The 21,170-nt window shown below is 41.3% G+C and overlaps 2 protein-coding genes across 4 annotated transcripts in view; both read left to right on the top strand.

Moving 5' to 3' along the window:
* Positions 1 to 3,484, top strand: part of LOC109518046 (solute carrier family 45 member 4-like) — a 13,608-nt gene extending 10,124 nt beyond the window's left edge. For all 3 annotated transcript variants that reach the window (XM_019873657.1, XM_019873655.1, XM_019873656.1), the window contains exons 10-14: positions 784 to 883; positions 1,000 to 1,080; positions 1,178 to 1,308; positions 2,170 to 2,238; positions 2,457 to 3,484. In XM_019873657.1, coding sequence (XP_019729216.1) covers positions 784 to 883; positions 1,000 to 1,080; positions 1,178 to 1,308; positions 2,170 to 2,238; positions 2,457 to 2,753 — 678 coding nt within the window. In that variant the 3' untranslated portion in view covers positions 2,754 to 3,484. The remainder of the gene's footprint in view (positions 1 to 783; positions 884 to 999; positions 1,081 to 1,177; positions 1,309 to 2,169; positions 2,239 to 2,456) is intronic.
* Positions 3,485 to 6,316: 2,832 nt separating this feature from the next.
* On the top strand, positions 6,317 to 20,684 carry LOC109518047 (DENN domain-containing protein 3-like). The gene is made up of 27 exons (XM_019873658.1): positions 6,317 to 6,588; positions 6,664 to 6,850; positions 7,053 to 7,163; positions 7,493 to 7,608; positions 7,683 to 7,795; positions 8,747 to 8,858; positions 8,954 to 9,073; positions 9,159 to 9,257; positions 10,006 to 10,125; positions 10,205 to 10,320; positions 10,400 to 10,555; positions 10,727 to 10,823; positions 11,908 to 12,011; positions 12,377 to 12,567; positions 12,672 to 12,831; positions 13,737 to 13,932; positions 14,004 to 14,172; positions 15,323 to 15,582; positions 15,656 to 15,826; positions 15,910 to 16,039; positions 16,626 to 16,733; positions 17,486 to 17,625; positions 17,773 to 17,933; positions 18,705 to 18,841; positions 18,918 to 19,036; positions 19,894 to 20,031; positions 20,115 to 20,684. Exons 1-27 carry the CDS (start codon positions 6,508 to 6,510, stop codon positions 20,331 to 20,333), a joined length of 3,831 nt encoding a protein of 1,276 aa, XP_019729217.1. The 5' UTR covers positions 6,317 to 6,507; the 3' UTR covers positions 20,334 to 20,684.
* Positions 20,685 to 21,170: the final 486 nt, after the last annotated feature.

The raw sequence follows: 21,170 nt of genomic DNA, 5'->3' as shown, positions 1-21,170 counted from the left end.
CATATGCACAATCTAATTAGGTCTGATGCAAGACTCTTGCCTTCATTAAAAAAAAAAAAAAAGAGACATTTCAATTTGGAAAAAAAAAAATTGAAAATCAGGTGCACCCATGTGTCCCTCTGACAAAACACTCATCAGGCACACGATGCAGGTACATTTCAAGTCCCAAAAGCTAAGTAAAAAAAACACCCAAAAAAACTCCTCTACCTAATGTACTGACAGGCTTATAAATGAGAGCAAATAGCTTCAGCCAATGGTGCCCAAGCACCTGGGCTTTGGCGAAAAATGAAAAAATATTACCTTAATATATGACCAGCTTGTTGAATAGAAACAAGCGCAGGCGACCTGTTTATTACATCTGCATTGAGCATCATCGTAAGTTGTGTCTTTAATTATTTTGTTGGTCTCCTTTTTGGTGTGTGCAGAAAAGTTTGTGTGGCCGCTGCTGTAATTGGCAGTAAAAACTACACAGTGTCACACCTGTTTTCACATTCAACGCAGATCACATTGCTCAGCTTTGACTTTCACTTCCAGACAAGTTTTGCGTTATATGTTGCAGTGGTGACCCTACTAAGCGGTGTTTTGAACATTCAGCAATCGCTGTTTTGTATCAGTTTTTTTGGTTTCCCATTAACTTAAGACAATGAGAGCAAATAGAAAATTCTTTTTTTTTCTTGATGGAAATGTGGCACTCAAATAATCAATAGACAGTATTAGAAATACACGCATTTAGGGTTATGCAAAGCTATTGTTCAATGAATATGTACTATTTTTTTCCCCCAGGCACCATCCAATTCCACAGAGTTTCTGAATTATAACAGTGGAGTCCAAATGGGGTGTTGGGGGCTTGTAGTCAATGCGGCAACTGCTGCTGTCTGCTCAGGTATAAATGCACGAGTCCAAATGAGCATTTCAAGACACTTACTGACTCAGTTCTCTCCAAAATGACTGTAGTCAGCGATACAATCACCCTTCTCTTCTTTTTTTTTCTCAAACCAGCCATCCTTCAGAAGTACCTGGATAACTTTGACCTGAGCATCAAGGTCATCTACATTATGGGGACTCTGGGTTTTGCAATAGGTGAGAATACATGCATGACACAATAAACAGCAGCAATACGCTAGAATCACCTACATATTTCATGTATCTGTTCACTATTGTGCCTTTCTAACCTTAGGAACCGCGGTGATGGCTATCTTCCCAAATGTGTACGTTGCCATGGTAATGATCAGCAGCATGGGCATCATCTCTATGAGCATGTCCTACTGTCCTTATGCCTTATTAGGACAGTATCATGAAATTAAAGAGGTACTGATGCAATCCGAGAACAGAGTTATGAACATTGATGTACAAAGGTGCCTTGAGGTATGAGTGACCCAACTTTTTCAAAATACAAGCCAACGATTTTTTTTTTTGCTTTGCAAATTCAACTTTGGTATCTGGCACTGCATGATGGAAGGTGACTCAACTCCCTTCACAACATTTGGCAGATATAATTAGTAAATATTGTTCAAAAGGAGGCTTCAAGCTGTTTATTGAAGTCAAGTGTAGGTGACTGTCAAACTAAACATAATACAAAGAGAATTCCATCTGACAACCACAGCCTCCACAATGTGAATGCTAACATAAAATGGGAAACTCTAGTCACACAGGCCAACAATTACCGTCTATGTGCTGGTGTTGATCTTCTTTCAGTCACTGATATCTCTGTACAATTGTCGCTACAAAACATGTAGGCAAGTTATTATAATGATACACACAGGCTTAATCATTTACAACAAATTTTAGTGCCGTACTGACAGCTGAGAGGAAATGAGAAGTCTCAATGACCAGTCTGTCTGCGCACCAGCATGAGCATCTGAATTGAAAGAGGAAGTTTGACAAAAATCGATTCTTTTAAGTCATTTTAATGGCATAATTACTGTATGTATAAAGTATAATAATTGTTGAGTTTTTTTTTTTTTTTTTTTTTTTTAGGGATGCTAGAACGGATTAATGACATTTCCATTCATTTCAATGGGGAAAGATGATTTAAGATACAGGTATTTCGAGTTACGAGTGTGATCCACAACCGAATAGAACTTGTATCTCGAGGCACCACTGTACTAATGAGCAGAAAAACTGAATTGGTATTGAAGTTGCATTCTCTGCTATCTTTGGTTTCCCCAGTTCGTCCACCACAGTCCAGGCAACACTAGAAGAGGTTTTGGCATTGACTGCGCAATCCTGTCATGCCAAGTGAGTCAATTTACCCAACCCATCTTTGTTTTTCCCAAAACAAAACAAAAAAACCTTACAGCATGTCAAAAATCATTTGAAATATCAATTAGCTCTACATGCTCTAACGGTTTACTAGTGGTAGCTAGCTCTGCTGCAGTTCACCCACGACCCCAACGAGGACAAATGCTAGAAAATGGATGGATGCTCAAATTCATATCATCTTTGTATATTTCCAGGTCTATATAAGCCAGATTCTGGTCGCATCAGCGCTGGGAGCGGTCATCAAGGCCGTCGGCAGCGTGCGAGTCATTCCGATGGTGGCCTCTGGCAGCTCCTTCCTCGGCTTCCTTGCCGCCTGTTTCCTCGTTATTTATCCTGACGAGGATTCGGACAAGGATTCCAGCGATCAGGAGTTGCCCTGTTTGTCAGTTGAGCTGGGCCACCATGGAGAAGATGGTGGCGAGACATTGGCTTTGCAGAAGCTGGCCAACAGAGAAGGCCTTAAGAATACTGAGAAGCTCCCAGTCGCATGAGCACAAACGATTCTTAAGTGTTGAAGGAGGAATGAGATGAGACGAGGCAGAGATGGAAATGTGTGGCAAAAAAAACCAAATAATAAGAATAATAACCACAGGAATACAGTGGGGTTGGATTTGCACAGATATGTCTCCTTTGTGTGAGGAGTTTTCTGCACGTCCCTTTACTACCTCAGCCCAAACAGGCTAAAGTGAACGAGATGGACCGAACGAGGTTGGAAGAAAGTTTTCCGAGATGTTTTTCGGAAACCTCAAAATGAGAAGGCACACACAGCACTTTGTGTCTCATTCCTGAGCTGGTGATCCTGCAGAATTACGTAATGCCTTCCAGCTGTTTCACAGATGATCACGATGCTGTCGGCTAAGGAGAGATGTAAATTTGTGTTCAGTCAGGTTAATGAAAATGGCAAACCTCTCGATTTCAATTATCAGCAGGTTTGTCTGGTGTGCTTTACACACGCGCAGACTGATATGCTTTATTCACTGTGATCACAAGGTAAACATTCACATAAGTGGCTTCGGCGCCATTAGTTAGAGCCTGTATTTTTGTTTGGTGATGAGAGCACTGTGCTCTCTTATGCTGTGACCACATTGGCATTGAATTGCATTGTGAAATGATACATTATGCCAGTTGCGCTACGTTTTCAACCACAGGTACATTTCAATTTCCTCGTTCACATCCTCGAGAGCCCCCTTGTTTCTTTTTTTTTTATGGGCTAGGGTTATAAACGGCCTTTTTTTTTTACCTACCATTCACACCACGAAATCTGCAATGCTATTCAGGAGTTGTAATTCTACTATGCAGTCCGATAAGTTACTGTTAAGTGCCTTTAAGTGCAGGAGAGTGAAAGTGGTTAGTCATAATTTGGGTTGTGCAACAATTTACTCGGCAAGCCTCAGGACATGATGCAGATTAATATTTACAAAGGCTCTTTGCTCTGAGCAACCAAAGGACTTTGGTTTGTTATCCTACTGGTGTCATATCGAAGCCTGAAACAGGGTGTGTTTGTGTAGTTCTGTGTGTCAAAAAGTTTGCATTTTATGTATATGTCAAGACCTTTTAAGAGTTGAACCCGTATTTTGTTCCGTTCTGGGTTGAAAGTTAATCACCAATGTTTGGGGTGTTTTGTTTTATTTTGCTGCTGTACAGATTATTTTTAATTTAATTTTTTTTTATAAAAGCTTCTAAGTGTTTCCAAAGCAAATACTTTGAAGAGAAGGCTAAATCCACCTACAATTGCCTGTCATTCATTGACAACACCTTCCATCTGCACACATATTGAGCCCTTTGTTGGTTTGACTTTTTGGAATGATATAATGTATAAGGGGTTTTAGCTCAGGATGTCAATTACTTTTTCTTTGTGAAGCTCATTTCACATGCAAGGCAAACTCCGTGTGTTTTACAATGTTTAAAAACGGATAATACAATAAAACAAAATACAACACATGCATAACCAAATTATGTATTTAGGTACAAGGTCATGTACCAGTCATAGGATGTGAAAATCAATTATAGTTCTTACGGGTAACAAGTGAAATAATGAGAACATTTGTGAAATGGTGCAAGTTCTTCACGCCAGTAATAATACAGACGGCTGCGTATTTAATTCCAACAACTAGTAGCTGAATGCTTGATTCGGGAAACCCGAGCACCCGGAGAAAACCCACACCAGCACGGATCAAACCCACACCAGCACGGATCAAACATACAAACTCCACCAGACCGCCTATAAAAATTAATGTATTGTTTTTACACCTACACTTACATGCACATGCATGTAAGTAGATGCATGTAAGTGTAGGTGCTTAATCTGTTTATGTATGTAAATGCGGGACTTTTTTTTAAGACTAAACCTGCCAACCCTGTATTTCAAATATTTTGTTTTAACAAACAATTTCACCTATGTCAATACATGACTGTTAACAATGTTTAAATTAAACTAATACAATACAGTAAATAAAAAATTATAATGAAAAAAAAAACGACTTCTAAGACGTTCCCGAGACCCGGCAAATTTTTGCTCTTTTAGTAATGCCCGCCCTCTGCTGCAGAATTAGGGAACAGCGTCAAAATTGTCGCATGGTTTCATCCGCTTGAGTTGTGTTCACTTGTGTCATGGATGTTCCCCCAAACAACTTTTCATTTCTCTTCAAAAGCATTTTAGCTTAAAATGAAGTTTAAATGCCATCATAAGGCGCGTTATGTGAAACCGTAGTAGAGCAACTGCTCCTGTCAGTGCGCATGATTGCCCAGAACAGGAGGAGGCTTCTTTTTCTTTTTTAGTGTATGTCAGCCTCTTTGCCAGTTTGATGAAGGGCTGCATTGGTCTTGATGTTTGATGAAGAGGAAACGGTGAGTGATGCACGCGCACACGCAAAAACGCACAGTTTCAATCAAGAATATCAATTAGATTTTTTTTTCTGACGTCATCTTATTGACGTCGATTCTTGGCACCTAAACATTGTATAAATATGCATCAATAGCTTATCGGTTTTTATTGTCATGTATTTAAATAATGCATACACTGTATGCAATAGTATTGTTAGAGTCCGCTATTCTCATTTAAAAATTTATTATTATTTTTCAATTCATTTTTCATTTTCATGACAAAAAATATTGGTTACTTACTGCAAGTCATGAATAAACATCTATCTAGGCCACTGACATATCGTAATAAATTCTGTTCACCTGATACCAGAAGGTACGTTGAACCTGTGTGTGCACCTGTTGCCATTCATACAACAAAGCAGTAGCTTTCCGGTCGCTGATGGTATGGTGATTCCCTTTGCTTCACTTGAATGCAAGCAGTTTGGCTTCATTTCCCACTCAGTGAGTGCAAATGTTGATGTGAACGCTCATCTGTCTCTAATAACGCCCTGTGATTGACTTGCGACCAGTCCAGGGTCGAGTTTGTCTTTCTCCTCAAATCAGCTGGGCTCCAGTCCCCCCGTGACCCTGAAGTGACCTAGAAAAGGAATATGCAGAAGCTATATACAGTACATATATACACTATGCCCAGTTCAAAAAAGCATTAGACATCGAAATGTGTTCAACAAAGAGCACATTGCAGCAGTCCAGCTGTGCTGTGCAGTGCAATTAACACAGTCATGCGCTTCTTTTCAGGGACAGTGTTGTATAAGAACAGTTCATGTAGAGATGACGTCTTCCGGATGTCATGGTAAACGAATAATTTGTACATCCTGCATTTTTGGAAAAAGGCGTTGCAAAGACAGGCATTGAAAGTCTCCCACGAAAAGCAACTTGGGACTTTGTGAAGGATTCCACATTTTCAAGACATTGGAGCACGATTATCACATAATGAAGATGGCAAGACCCACACACAAAAAAAGCAACTGAATGTGACTGGATGCAGGAAATGTCTAGCTCAGAATCTGGAGGATTTGTTATCAACGGTTTATACATTCTGGTACATTTTTTCAAATAATTTGGAGCCCCTGTAAATCTGCAAGAATTTAAAATGTGAAAATCTAAAAATATTTCATCCTGATGTGGTAAATGTCGTATTTTGTGAAATGGAGAAAAAAAAGCAAGAAAGTCTTCAGATGTTAATCCCATTCAACTAAAAATAACTACTTTGAATGTTCTTCATCTGGAGTTAACACAATAACTTATTTGTGTCTAATTTGCGTGTCATCCCCCTCCTACTTCTTTTTTCCCCCCTCTGTTAGTTCAATGCTTGCATTGTAGCAGATGTGAGGACTTTGTTCAGGATCTGAATCCGTGTCAGCAATGTCGCACCCTCTTCCTTCTCTTCTGGAGGCCTGTGTCGTGGTCGGAGCGTCCAGTGAAAAACTACAGGACTTCTGCCAGGTACTTTCCACATCAAAAACATCAACTAATGATTGGATAAACTGATGAAAGAGCTTATGACAACTTTGCTTGAAGGCTGTGAACTTTCACGGAAGTCTGGAGCACGACGTTTTGGAGCCGGAGGTCCTGCATGTGCTGGCGCCTCCCTTTGTCTGCCGGCCGGAAGCTGAGAGTGAAGCGGTGAGATCACATGCGAGGAAGCATCACTCCTTGCTGAGGAAGAAGAGGAAGCAATCTTCTGCATCCACCACATCTAGCCAAGGTGTGAGATTGTTCATTTTTCATGTCAGATAAAAAAAAAAAATGCATATCAACGGCATCGGGCAGAATCTTCGTACCTCCAAAATGATTTCTATTCTATTCTATTTTTGTTCTCGAACTTTTTGTTCCATGTCGGATGCAGGACTCAAATTTCGAGAGAGAGATTTGTTGTCATTTTTCATACTGGTGTCCTGTTGCTGTAGGCCGTCACAACTGCGCAGGTGAAGCTGCAGCCAGCGGAAGAAAAGGCAGTGATGATATGACTGTTCCCAAAGACATCGACCTCACTGCATTGCCTCAACTGTGCTTTCCCGGTATTGAACATTATTATACACACAACAAAAGATAGAATATACTCAATACAACTTTATTTTAAGAGCCCTTAAAAACACACACGCACACGCACACACACACACACACACACACACACACACACACACACACACACACACACACACACACATCTGTAACAAATGGCTGTACACAATAATCAATGATATTGATTGACAAAGATGAATACACAATATATTTTTTAGTTTGTTTTACAAACGCATGAAATTTCAGTTACACCCCCCCCAAAAAAAAAAATAATTTTTGCGGCAGCCAATGTGATGATATGAATTAATTTCCCTTGTTTCCCCAGGCGGGCTCAGAGTGACCAACGTAAAGTCAGAAGAACAGTTTCACTTCCTGGTTTTCACTGATGTCTTTGGCAACAAGTCCCATGGAGTCGTCATGCAGTGTTCTCGTCCCATTCAGGTTGTCAGCGCGAAACACAACTCGACACACACGTGACCTGAGATGAAGTCAAGTTGCATTGCCGTGTGTTACAGGAGTGGACGTCCCCCTGTCAGAGTGGAGCTGCCTCCAAACTGTTCTGTGACTACAGTTTCTGTGTGATATCCAAACATCCATACTTGACTGCACTAAAAGACTGTCTGTCAATGTAAGTGAGAATGAACGAGGATAAATCTACAGTTGTGTCTGAATGCCAGTAAAAAGAGAGTAAACTTAATAATCCTTCTAATGCTTTATTTCCATTCACCCAAATGCACGACTGTACAGTACAATAATTTATCACATAAAGAAGTATGAGTTGCTTTATTTCTGTGTTCCATGGAATGTGAACTATTCCAGCCCAGAATGATTAGACAACATTCTACAATTTTCCGCTCTCAATCTAATCTTGGCGTTTTGAGACGGGTCATGTGCCAAACGTACAGCCTCTCCTTATGTCATTGTACCAGAACACAGAATAATATTTAATCCTTATATTTGGCTTCAGCCTAAACCAATATATAAGTTGTCAGAGTCCAAAGCACACACAGAGTGCCCTATTTTATTTTTTTTGCACTTGAGTGGATTTTTTTAATATTTTCGTATACATGCCATTTTCGAAATGGGCGTTTGCGCCGTTGTGAGAGTGAACTCAGCCGACTTGCAGCTCCTCTCATTACTTTTAAATTCAGCGCAGGGGTGGAAAGCATCAACTGACTCCATGAAGGTGACCGTCACTTGCAAAGTACGTTTCTAAGGAAATGCAAAAAGATCTCCATTTGTGGATGGTATAAAGTTGGTCGGGGTGTTCACAGATCACTCCTGTGACGTAAGCATTTGGACACTGCAGTCCAGATCCATTTATTAAGTAGACCATATGTATACTGTAATAAAAATTCATCTGTATCTGGATTTTATTTCGATTTTTTTTTTGTACAACCACTTAAATAAAATTGTGTCATTCAACGCAACTTTCAGTGCGCTCTAAAAACAAATCTGAAAAACGAAAGTCAAAACAGAAAATCAAAAGGAACTCCACTGAAAAATCCAAAAAATACTTTCAACTTACCACGAGGTGCCCTTTGAGTTTTATGAAGTCTTCTTCCTGTTTTCCTGTCAGTCTTCTTATAGAGCTCACAGCTTGTCATTTTTCGGACGTTAAGGAGAAGGTGAAGGAGTTTGCAGCCAAATTGGCACTGGTACCCATCCCTCCTCCTGGGCAACTCCATTTGGTACCCGTGACAGTCATAATTTAAAAAGCAAACAAACTCTTATTGCTTAACTTGCCTGTGATGCACCTCATTAAATGCTGCGTTTGCCCCCCTAGATGTTTACCTTGCACTCACTGACCATCGAATTGACATCCAGAGAAGATGAAGATTCCCCAGCTGTAGATTTAGACCTTCATCTGCCTTTTGTCTGCTTCCGTCCACATCGTCTCCTGCAGGTACTGCACACATAAAGACCTCCTCGATGCTGTCGTTTCCGGAAGCATGCTGAGCTGGAAATGTCACCTTCACTCTTCTACGCAGGTGTTATCTTGCCTCCTCCAGGAGCAAAGGGTGGTGCTCTTTTCTGCCAGCTGGGCCCGACTGACACTGGTGGCAGAAAGCTTGCTGATTTTTCTGCACGTACGCTCACCACTGTGCATACAATGGAATCCATTTGATAAATTACTTTTTTTTTGCATGTGGGCATGTTAAAAGAAAGAACTTCACGTACTACCTGTACATATTTTTATCATCCTTTATTTTTGATTTGTTGGTTTTAATTTGATGGTAGCACGGTGGTTGACTGGTTAGCACGTCGACCTCACATTCCAGAGGTGCAGGGTTCGATTCCGGCTCCAGCCTTCCTGTATGGAGTTTGCATGTTCTCCCGGTGTCTGTGTGGGTTTTCTATGGGAATTCCAGTTTCCTCCCACATTCCAAAAACATGTGCCCTGCTTTTGGCTGGCATCCGGTTTAAGGTGTACCCACCTGGATGATTTATTTGGTGCTTACATTACTTAGCTTTCTCTCAGGAGTGGAAGCTAGCTTTTAAGCTAGCTGTTACTGCTGACCAAGAGGACAAACTTACTTTTGTAAATACAGTAACTAAAGAAAAACAGTTTGAGAGTTTACTTGCATTGCCCATTTAAAAAAAAAATGTAAGAACTTGTTGACCGTTGTTATTGTTGAAGGCAGAAATGCTAATGTGGTTTCATGCTGTGGAATAATGTTCTTGGCGTACTGTAAAGTATTTGAATGCATAGTTTGTATTATGTCCCTTTGGACACTTAGACCATTTTAGATCCCAAAAATGCATTATCTCGCACATTATAAACACTCCTGTCATGAATTTGACTGCTGGTGTTTTATCATCATCTTGTTTTTACAGCCTCTCTCATGGCAGCATCCTTACGTCCCCGTCCTGGCCAGAGGCATGCTGGACTTCCTCATGGCACCGACAGCCTTCCTCATGGGCTGCCACCTCTGCCATTTCGAAGAAGTTGCCGCGGTGAGCGCTAAGACAATGTGGTCAATGCAACTGGAAATTGTAATTTGTTCAAATATTAGTTTTGTTTCTGTCCAAGCAGGAAACAGATGATCTGATCCTCATCAACATTGATAATGGAAGCGTGTCGACTTCTTGTTCGGAAACTGTTGACCTACCAGAGATCCCAACGTTTGCAGCAGAATGTTTCACACAGAGGTAAGTCAACAACCTACTGATGAATGCTGCAACCTTGTAATAATGCATTTTTGATTAATGATCGGTGCATTTTATTTAGGTGTCGGTCTCTGCAGATGCATTTTGACTTGGACCAGTGCGAGCGTGCAAACTGCATTGACATCGAGGGTCAGCGCGGCCAGAGACGAGCGTGGCAGCGCAATCTAAACCGTGACATCCAGACCATTACAACTGAACTCATTGTCAACATATTCAGGTTATCACTGAGTTGTATCAAGTGGTGATGATTTCATCAATCACAGCCCAGTACGCTCTTTGAATACATCAGCTTAGCCTTCACAATCTAATGGCAACCGATAGGAGCTTTTTGCTGTTGCTCCAGCCTTTACTTATATTGTCACATGATCATATTTCCATCTCTGTGCAGAAATGTCAGCAGCCACTTGAACTACGAACACCGAGTGTTTAACAGTGAAGAGTTCCTGAGAAGCAGAGAACCAGCAGAACAACTTTTCTACAAGAATGTAATTGCTTTTGGTATTATCTTTTTATGCGTCACGCCATCCTCTCAACATGTACGACATAAACACACTCTCACCGAGCACGACATTAGGAACACCAGCACAATCTAATCAACCTAAGACAGACAGTGTACTTAATATGATAGCTGGTGACTTGTTAGTGATGAGGCTCTAGAACACAGGTGTCAAAGTCGAGGCCCGGGGGCCAGACCCGGCCCGCCGCATCATTTTATGCGGCCCTCGAAAGCAAATCATATGTGTCAGCTTCCATGATACTTGCTTAAATCTGTACCAAAATAATTTTGCTAACCGATTTTCACTCACTTGAACAATAATTGAAGAAACAACAAACAAATAGTTGACTGATATCAAAACTCGTAATCCGTCTTTTTGTGTGTGTGTGGGTGTGTGTGTGTGTGTGTGTGTGTGTTTGTACAAGCAATAATACGATGCGATGATTTTTCTTCGGTCGTAACGGCCCTCCGAAGGAAGACGTAACTCCAAAGTGGCCCGCGACAAAAATGAGTTTGAAACCCCTGCTCTAGAAAGAGTCAGTAAAGTTTTTAAAACTATTATACTAAAAACGTATCAGCCCTTAGACGGACGGCCTGCTTTTATTTTGAAGTCTATTGCAGAGATTCTGTTTTCAGCTTTGAAGAAATTATTCTAGCTTTCCATAGACACTTGTACACTACGACTCTGGAAAAAAAACAAAAACAAAAAAAGCTCAACAACATATATTACAAAGCCAATACCCAGAAAGGTTCATCTTCGGGAGGACAATGATTGCCGGCCAGTGGCCATTTTTAAATCAATGGAGAAGATCAGGATGGGGAAGCTTTGTACCGCTGTTGAATCAGTGCCTGATGAATAGCAGTTTGCCTTTGTTTCATTCGTGTGATGAGGATTTGTTCCTGTCTCTGAGACAAAATTCTCCCCGGTGGAGCTCAGTCGAGTAACCTGAACCTGAGTTTGTTTACCTTTGGGGTAGACAGTATACTGGAACTAAATATCGACATTTATCTGGAATGGTTAATCCTGCTTGGACACACTGTTGTGTTGATATCCGGATCTGGCTTTGTTGCAGGTTTTGCAGACACACATCTTCCATTCTTTCCTCAGGGATCGTCTCAACAGGAAGATGGACAACTTTGCTCGCATGGAACTCAACACTCAATCAGGGATGCAAAAGTATGAGCTTTTGTTAAGTCTTGTGTCTTATCTTAATGCATCATATCATATCGCACTTCATTGGATAGCTGGGGTTTTTTTTTTTTCTCTGTCTGGTCTTATTGATTTTGACTCGCACAAAATTGTGGTTTTTGGTACCGTTAACACAATCCAACCGCGTGACACAATTTGAAAGAAAGTCATCCATCGAGTAGCTGTTGATTTCAGCCAGGTCTCCGTGTTATGTCGAAGCACGCGCTTGCCAGTGAATTGACTACACAGGCTCTAATCGACTAGTTGACTATTCAATTCAAGCCTTGCTGTCTAAACGGTTTCTGGGTTTTTCACACAAATGAATGTCTGTTTTACAATGCTGTTTCGACCAGGATGAAGGCATCAGTGGAAAACCCCCGCAGGCCCACCATGCAGGAGATTCAAGTCCGGAGAAAGAGCTCCCTCGCTGAGAACAAGCTGATTAAGAGACAAACAATGAGCCTTCCCAACCTAGGAGATCAAGACCAATCTATGAGCTTTCAAAGAAATTCACTGCCAACCAAAATCATATTGTGCGAACATGGTGAGACTGGAGAGGAACATTTCAATCAACCCACCTGTTTGGTTGAACTGACAGATCGCTGCCACCAACATTTTTTCTTTTTCCACAATCTGCTTTTATCCTAGCCCGAAGGATGCCTCCGAAGTCTGTGACGATATTCAAGCTTCCAGAATTCCCAGACTGTCTCTCCTTCCATGCTGTCCAAAGTTATTACAGTGAGCTGATCCAGCTTCTTGGCAAGGCGATTGACTCGGTCCAAAATGACAACTCTGCTCTACTAGCCAGGTATTTTTACTGTACAGGAATTATCCACCCATGCCATGTGAAAATGAATCTTTGACGCGGGCACTGGACATTGCAAATATATTTTTGTATCTACCCCTTTATTGGTATTCTTGTTTTAAAAATCAAGCCCTGGAAGCCAGGTTGACATACAGTATAGTCGAAATATGAGATGTGGGAGGCATGTCAAGAATGAGCTGACCCACAGAAAGGTCTGAAGAGACCATGTCCAAAAAAGACAAAGGACATCTGCCATTTTCTTTTGAAGTGTCCCAATGTTCACAAATTGTTTTTTTTTTTTGTTTTTTTTTTGTCAAAATGTGCCCTAATGTGGGCCCCTTTGACTCCAAATTCCTTTAAAAACAAACTTGTCCTAAGATTTTGTGCAATATCAGTTTCAGATCGGTACATTTGCAAAATGTATACTGATACGAATTCCCGAAATCCGTCGGCCGCACGACTGCAAGGGAAGTGGGAATGGTGTGGTGTCCTTTTTGTAGATTAAACTTGGGTTTGAATGAAGGAATCAGTACAGAAATATAATGTGTGTGTGAGTTACGCACCGGCATCACCGAGTGCACTGAGAGAATGAGAACAGTGCGCAATTGTTCACGTGCGCAGCTTCGAAGGAACATTGGTTTTGGGCATGACCCACAAAATGGGCTCAAGAGCACGAGTTGAAATATTTTAAGAAGTCCGTCATTTTCGCACAGAAACATGAAAAATCTGAAGAACCCATAACCTAAAGTTTGAAGTGGCCATTTTAGGGTAATTTTGCCCACTTCTCAGGGTTCTTCAAAAAGAAACTTGTTCTTTTTTGAGACACTTCTTGCATTAGATTGCGCATCATCTTTTGTGTCTCGTGGCTGGATTTTAGCATGAACTAAATCTGGTTTCTTGTTCTTAAGATACTACTACTTGCGTGGCTTCGCCAATCTGCTGTGCTTGCGTCGCCTCAATGCTCTGGGTGACTTTCAAACGCTCCACAAGACGGACACTTCCATCTTCCCCACGCAAGTGGTCACATGGCTGGTGAACTCGCTCATACAGGAAGAACAGCAGCAAGCCAACAGAAGGCCTGAACTCAGACGACTCATCCTCAAGGTCAGTTTCCTCACACCTTTAATGAAGCGAACATCCAGAGGATTCTATCGCTGTTCTTAATCGATCGTCAGGTTAAGACGCAAAACGAGAAGCCGTCGGTGGAGCTCAACGACGATGTCAAGAAGTTTGAGCTTCCCCGCCGACCGCTGGATCGAGAGGAGTTTGTGCGTTGCATCCAAGAGGGCGGGATCGTTAAAGACGTGGCGACCATTCATCGCTTATTTGACGCTCTCACCGGTGGTAAGTGATGATGGGAGGAAATCAGCAAAAAGCTCCCTCGGGGGAATTCTTGCCCAGCTCGGGCAAACATTCCCATTAAGGAAGCATTACTGACCCGTCACATAATCCGTTAGGCCAACTTATTTTTACACTCGTCTGTAAAATAGTATTAACTTGGGAAACTTTTTTGTTTTACTGGTGACTGTTGTTATAAATTAGAATATGAATACTTTGATTTTGTTCACTCAAGAACATTGTTCGTGTTGGCACACAGCTGCCATAGACAATATCAAAGCATAATTCATTACATTTGCTACGCAGCCTGTTTAATAGTAACTCACTGGCAGTCTGAAGTGGAGCACATTTGTCACATGTCATGGTTACATCATAATGTTTCTATATTCTATTCAGAAAATGGAGCATGAAGTGAACTTTAAAATAGCAACAGAAAACAAAGTGATTTCTTGTGACATGTATACGGAATTGATTTCGATTGGGGCTGTGGAACGTTTCTCCTCACTTTGTTTTTCTTATACAGCCCATTAAACAAATGTCTACTTTAAAAGGCCTTATGATCATTTGTGGCTTAAAGTGGTTTTGAGGCTTTTTCATAACAGCGCCTTTGCGGGTTTTAATTGTGTTTAGATTTGCATGGCTGTTCAGCTCAAATACTATATTCCTGCAGGGCATATATGATTTATGGGCTGTAGTTTACATTGTACACACCAGAGATGATGATTATATATGGATATGCAGATTGCGCCAGAGGTGTTTTGCTAGTTGAACGTGGCAGAGGACAGAAAAAAATACTGACGTCATCAAGAGCCAGCTCTGTGGCTTTTGTGAGGATGAATTTAAAATCTGATAAATTTACCAAGCTGTCCAATTGCTCATGTGGTTTAAATTACTGGATGGATTAGATTGACATGGCAACAGTTGGTGGCTGATATCTGATTGGATTAAAAACAATAACAAATCCAGCATCCACCTAAACGCACTAGAAGTCAAAAGAAATGCTACCAAATGAAGAGACTGTTGCAAATGAAATGCGATCCATTGCCTCTGAGAGTGTTTAGGCCACCTGTGTCCTGGATGTACATAACCTGCTCACGTAGCGCTACGCGTAGCTGCAAATGTGGGGCACTTACTTGTACTTCCAATGTATGTTTAGATGAGTCAGAGCAAGTGGACGCCGAGCTCTTCAAAGGCTTCTACACCTTCTGGAAAGAGAGTGAAGCAGAGGCTCAAGACGTCAACCTCCCCACAGAGGTCATCGAGCAGCTGGATCACACCGAGTGCATCTACAAGTTGTCGTCCTGTGTCAAGACCTCTCACGGCGTGGGTAAAATCGCCATGACCCAGAAACGTCTCTTCTTGCTCCCAGAGGGTCAGCCTGGCTTCCTGGAAATCACGATGTTCCGAGACATCCAGGTGCTTTTGTAGGTTAAAAAGCAACCAAATCAAGTTTTGTACCAGGATTTGTCAAAGCAACTTCTTTGTGCAGGAGGTGAAGATAGCTTCGGCTCCTTTTCTCCTGGTGCGCATTCCTTCTCTGCGTATTCGGACTTCCAGCAGGCTCGAGGCATTTGAGGCCAACCTAAAGGCGGAAACTGATCTTTGGAATCTTGTGATCAGAGAGATGTGGGCCGGGCGCAAGATGGCCGACCAACATAAGGTAAGGAAATCAGGTACCGCAGCTTGGAAACCCAACGGGTTCGATCATGTAATGAAATACCATTCGGGTGATGTTGTTTTTAGTACCCTCAGTACATGACTCAGGCTCTGACTAATGTACTGCTGATGGAGGCCGTGGTGGGCTGTCTGCAGACCCAAAGGTCAATCTGTGCTGCCACAAAGCTTGCCTATTTTGACAAGGTCAAGCATGAAGGTGAGGGCTCACTCCTCAGCTACTACTCTCTTACTTAACAGCAACGATGAAACTATTGTTAACGTAACTGCTTAGTCAACGGTTGTTAGATTGAGATGGCAGATGCTCTTGGATCATGAATCATGCGGGCATGCCATTTCTTGGAAAACGGCTTTTCGTTTCAGGCTTGCTGTAATACTTTCATGAACAGTCTGTCCTTGGTTAATGGACAGAAGAATCTCAATTTTATGGCACTAGTTTACCATATGTATTTTAATGAGTTTGTAATGCAGAAAGGATCCGGATTCCTAATTTGCTGAACAAACATGGTAAACCCTTCTCTATCTGATAAATTGCACTTTTATGTAGCTCAAGTAGAATTAGCAATGCTGTACACTTGAGGGACAAGGGTTTTGCTAGAAAGTTCTTACATAAAATATGCTATGCTTTGGATCATGACCTTTTCCTTTTCATGGATGGACTTGGTGGATCCACAGATGAAAACTCCATTGACTTGATTCTTAGATGTATTGATTGTTTTCAATTTAAGATATATTATGTTCTTGTTCTTATCATTGTGAAATTGTTGTCATTTTTCTCTGAGCAGTGCCCATGATGGTGCCTAAAACTACCTCTGAGACGCTAAAACACAAAATGAACCCATCATTGGACCTCGCAGAGCCACAGACTGTCCACATTCTGCTCTACACTCCAGGTACCTGTTTGCAGACTGCATGATTATTGTCATGCGGATTCAAAGTGCAATCATTGTGTACATTTATTCACTGTATGTTGTTCTTCTCAAACTTGTTTTGTAAAACCCTTGTTGTGTTGTACACAAAGAAGTCTATAGCAGGTCTGTGTTTGACAGCTTATAAATCACCAGCATTGCTTCAAAGTCACATGCGAGTTTCCTCCATCAAAGTTATTTTTACTGAGGAACAGCGGAACCTCTTAACCTGTCTTGTGATGCGATGAGACCTACCGGCTGGCTATGTGTGTCTGGTTTCATTGGATTTAACTGCAGCATATGCTACAGTGGATCTCAGTGTTCTGTTGGCTCATTTGCAGCACCTGGTTGGCAGTGGCGGTGGCGCCCTTGAGTGGTTTAGATCCTATTTGGCTGACAGAACTTTTTGTGTTAGCCTTGGTTGCTCTGAGACACGAACTGCCCCACTGTTGTGTGGTGTTCTGCAGGGTTCAATTCTAGGGCTGCTCCCCTTTCAGCCTTTTTTTTTTTAAATTGCATAATAAAATGTTATTTAGACAAACCCCAATAATGTATTTGTTCCAAAAACCTAACAGGCTATCCCTGGTATTCCGGAGTATGGCTGAATTTCATAGTTGACCAATTCTGGCTCAGAATGTCTTTAATCCTACCTTTGTACCATTTTCACAGAGATAGTTCAGTACATTTAATTAGTGTCTCGACTTTTATTCAATGAAAGGTCATCATCTCTTGTACAGGGCAGTTGACATGCGGTGACTCCAAGGATGAGACGAATCCCAAACTGTGGGTGGCTCTCAGCGGGGGCAGAGTGGTTGTATTCGATGCTGCGAGCTGGTCCATGCTTCAGGCTTCGATCCATCTTGGAGAGTCAAAACTGGTGAGTGCAATCATAGTGTGCTGTATTTAAAAAAAAAGCGTGATGTTACCAGTGGAGGTTGCGATGCAGAATGTAACAACATCCTAACTGAAAATGACTGCATTTCGATGTACTGTACTGAATTGAAGTCCATGCTGCCCCCAAAAGAACTGCATGCTGGGATTGGTCCACAACCAGGTGTGGATAGGCTCCCAGGACTCGGTCATCTACATTATTGATGCTCACAACCTGTCCTGCAACAAACAGCTAACCGACCACAGACACGAGGTTACTGGACTCGCACTGGATGTAGGAGAACAACACAGCAGGTAGACACGTCCAGACGCTTACTTAACATTATTAAAAGTCATTTGTAATATTTTGTATGGATTTAACAGTACTCAAACGGTTAATGTGGGCAAAAAATGGTCCTTGACATTTCCTCCATTTTTTTTTTGTAATACCGTAATTTTTGTCAAAAGAAATTCAGCCTACTTGTCAGGTTTGAAACGAACCGAATAGTGTTTGGGAACCCAGAAATGCAGACACAGACAAAATGCGACAACAAAAATGTTTCTTAAAAAAAGGAAAAAATACACAGAGCGACAAAGTCCAAAAAAGAAAACGCTTGTCTCAAGAATCCAGGAAAAAACGAGGAATGAACACAAACGCAAGGTAGTGGAACACCGAGAATACCCCCAAAAATGACAAGAGTCCATTTCACACGGCAAACAAAAACAAAATCAAATGACTAAACAATGACTCTCCTTACAAAACGATGAACTAAAGGAGTAAGAATAACAATGACATTGACAAGATCAAGAGGTCTAGAAAACAACACGGAAGCATGCACAGCGAACAAGGTCAATAATGCAACGAACAGTGCCAGAAGTCGGAGTCCTTAAATACAAGGCTAATGATAACAGGGAACGGGGAACAGGTGCGCCGGCTGGAGGGAAACGCCCTTCACCACAGGTGGAGCTGAAACAAAACACAAACACAGACAGACATGACCCTACTTGGAAGAGCAATGGCACGTTAATTGTGCTTTAATCAAAAAGCCTTTGTTGAGCCAACATGTTCATGCTCTTTCCCTCCAGTTCTGACATGTACTCATGCAGCAATGATGGGACAATACTGCAGTGGGATTCATCCAACCTGAAGATGAAGCGACATTTTAACATCAGCTGCAAGCATCTCTCCTCAATACAGATCCATGGCGATACACTGTGGTGCTGTAAGTGCATATTACATAATCCCTGGATGCACATGAGACAAAGCTTCCTAATAATTTGTGTTGGCTTGTTTCATAGGCTGCGGTGACACCATTGTGGAGCTAAAAAAGAGCGGAATGCCACAAAGAAGGCTGGCGCTGCCAGGGCACCTTCGAGGCCCAACAAGTAGATTCACCGACTTTATTGTCATCCCAGAGGTGAATCATCCTCATATTTGTTGTAGATGTACAACAAACACTAATGTCAGAGTAAAAGGAAAAATAGAATTCACTGTGAATCATTTATTCAAATCGTGAGCATAATCGATTATTATAATAATTATTATCACTGTTATTATTTTCTGTTTTATAGAAAGAACATTTTAATTCTTACCGTTACTTTCATTCAAAATCATGACTGTCACAACATCACAAGCATGGCAGAGAAGTAATTGGTTATCATACCATCCACAGTCATGATTTCATGAAATAAAATGCACACATATATCAATCTTGCACACACACTCATAATAGAAGCAGGAACAAACAAATCAATAAAAGAAACAGCATTAAGAATTGTGAAGAACGATGAGATTTTTGTTTTATTGTGCTTTTTAGATATAGATTGAATGAATTAGCCATTCGTGTCATTGCAGTGTGCAAAATGGTGTTGGCCATCTGTGACAATTGATTCTTCTGCTGGGTCATTAGCTAGCAAATCAGTACATGAGACTGAAGTCAACTATAAGGAGCAAAGCCGCTGCAAAGAGAATGGCATTAAATTAACTCGTAAATCAAACTCTGCAAAATGAGGTCGTGGGTTCGAGCTCCAGCACCCCCCGCGACCCTTGTGAGGATAAAGCGGATGGGAAAATGGATGGATGGATGGATGATCATTACAGTACTTCACTTCCTAAAATATTTGTGACATTTTTTTAAACACCAAACATTGCCATCCATGCTATGAGATGTCTCCATTTTAAAATGTGTTGCCTTGGCTTGAGAAGGGAAGGGAAACATTGCCTTAGGCCGGCTAAACTTTGACTTGCCAGTGTTCTTCTGTGTGTGTGTTCCAGCGAGGTGAGCTCTGGACAGGATTGGCAGACTCCGGTGAGCTCTATGTGTGGCACGCTGACGGCCATAAAGCTGCTTTCAAGAAGATCTCCCTGACAGGCTGCTCTGGGGTCAGCTGCATGATCCGAGTCAAGGACCAGGTGAGCCTTGTTTGTTTTGTCACATTTGACTGACTGTAACAATGAGAACTATTTTCAGTGACGTTTTTCGTCCTACACTTAAGATCTGGGTCGGCTGCTGTGCAGAGAGTGGTGTGGGAGGTCATTGTGATGGTCAGCTGAGAGGCCAGTTAATGGTGGTGCATCCAGAGACTCTGACAGTGGCAAAGGAGCTGCAGGCCCATTCAGACAGCATCAAGACACTCTGCTCTGCTGAGGACCGCTACGTCCTGAGTGGATCCGCGCAGCGTGATGGCAAAATAGCCATATGGAAAGTAGAGTAGGACACAAACTGTAGAATGAAGGGAATGAGTGAGAAATTTGAGGATGCAGCAGACACAACAGCTTACATTTTTTTGTCCCTTTTGCTGATGACAATTCAAGCGTTCCATTTTTTTTATGTTGAATGATAAAGTTGAAACTACCCTGAAATGTGTTTGACTATAAATGCCTTGAAGGTACAATATACAAGAACTCTAAATTGGTGTTATGAAGTGAAAATGTGTCGATGCTTTTTGGAACCTTCACTTTTTTTCCTTCCAAATATTGTGCTCGTTCCTTCAAAAGTTCCTCTTTCAAAGATTCCAAGATATTTCCTGATCGAATTATGGATGAATAAATGACAGAATTTTGCAACTGTTGGTTTACTTTATATGCATGCTCGTTTTTTTTTTTGTTTTTTGCAAGTGCCAATTCATAATCTTTATAATTAATTCATAAATCATGAAAACAAATATTAATAAAACAATTCATAAAAGCAAATGTAGCCTATTCTGTTTCTCTCTCTGTTCATACACTTTGATCATAGCCTGCATATTCTTCTGCTTATGTGTGTTTATGTTGGCGTAAGAACATGTTTTTATTTATAGAAGAAAAATGTCAAATTAAAAAAAAAATGACTGAATTGCAGTTTCGGCTGCTCAAACGAGGGGGCGCTCCAATCCTACAGGTGGCGGTCGTCTCTACCGTTTTTGTTCCAGGAGCGATATGCGGCAGCAGAAGAATACCACTAGTCGGCTTTTTTATTTTATTTTATTTTTCAGTTAAATACTTAATGTAAAATATTTGACAAGGAATTACTTAAAATTAAAAAAAATATGAATTGGAAAAACGGAGACACT

This window comes from Hippocampus comes, unplaced genomic scaffold, assembly GCF_001891065.2.
Source record: "Hippocampus comes isolate QL1 unplaced genomic scaffold, H_comes_QL1_v1.1 scaffold383, whole genome shotgun sequence".
Classification (NCBI taxonomy): domain Eukaryota; kingdom Metazoa; phylum Chordata; class Actinopteri; order Syngnathiformes; family Syngnathidae; genus Hippocampus; species Hippocampus comes.
Note: the sequence above shows the minus strand (reverse complement) of the source record. Positions and strands in the feature narration are given on the sequence as shown.

Coding starts and splice junctions, on each gene's coding strand:
- LOC109518047 (XM_019873658.1), top strand. CDS start 6,508: ATGTCGCACCCTCTTCCTTCTCTTCTGGAGGCCTGTGTCGTGGTCGGA. Junction 6,851..7,052: donor ATCCACCACATCTAGCCAAG/GTGTGAGATTGT, acceptor CTGTTGCTGTAG/GCCGTCACAACTGCGCAGGT. Junction 9,258..10,005: donor GCTTGCTGATTTTTCTGCAC/GTACGCTCACCA, acceptor TTGTTTTTACAG/CCTCTCTCATGGCAGCATCC.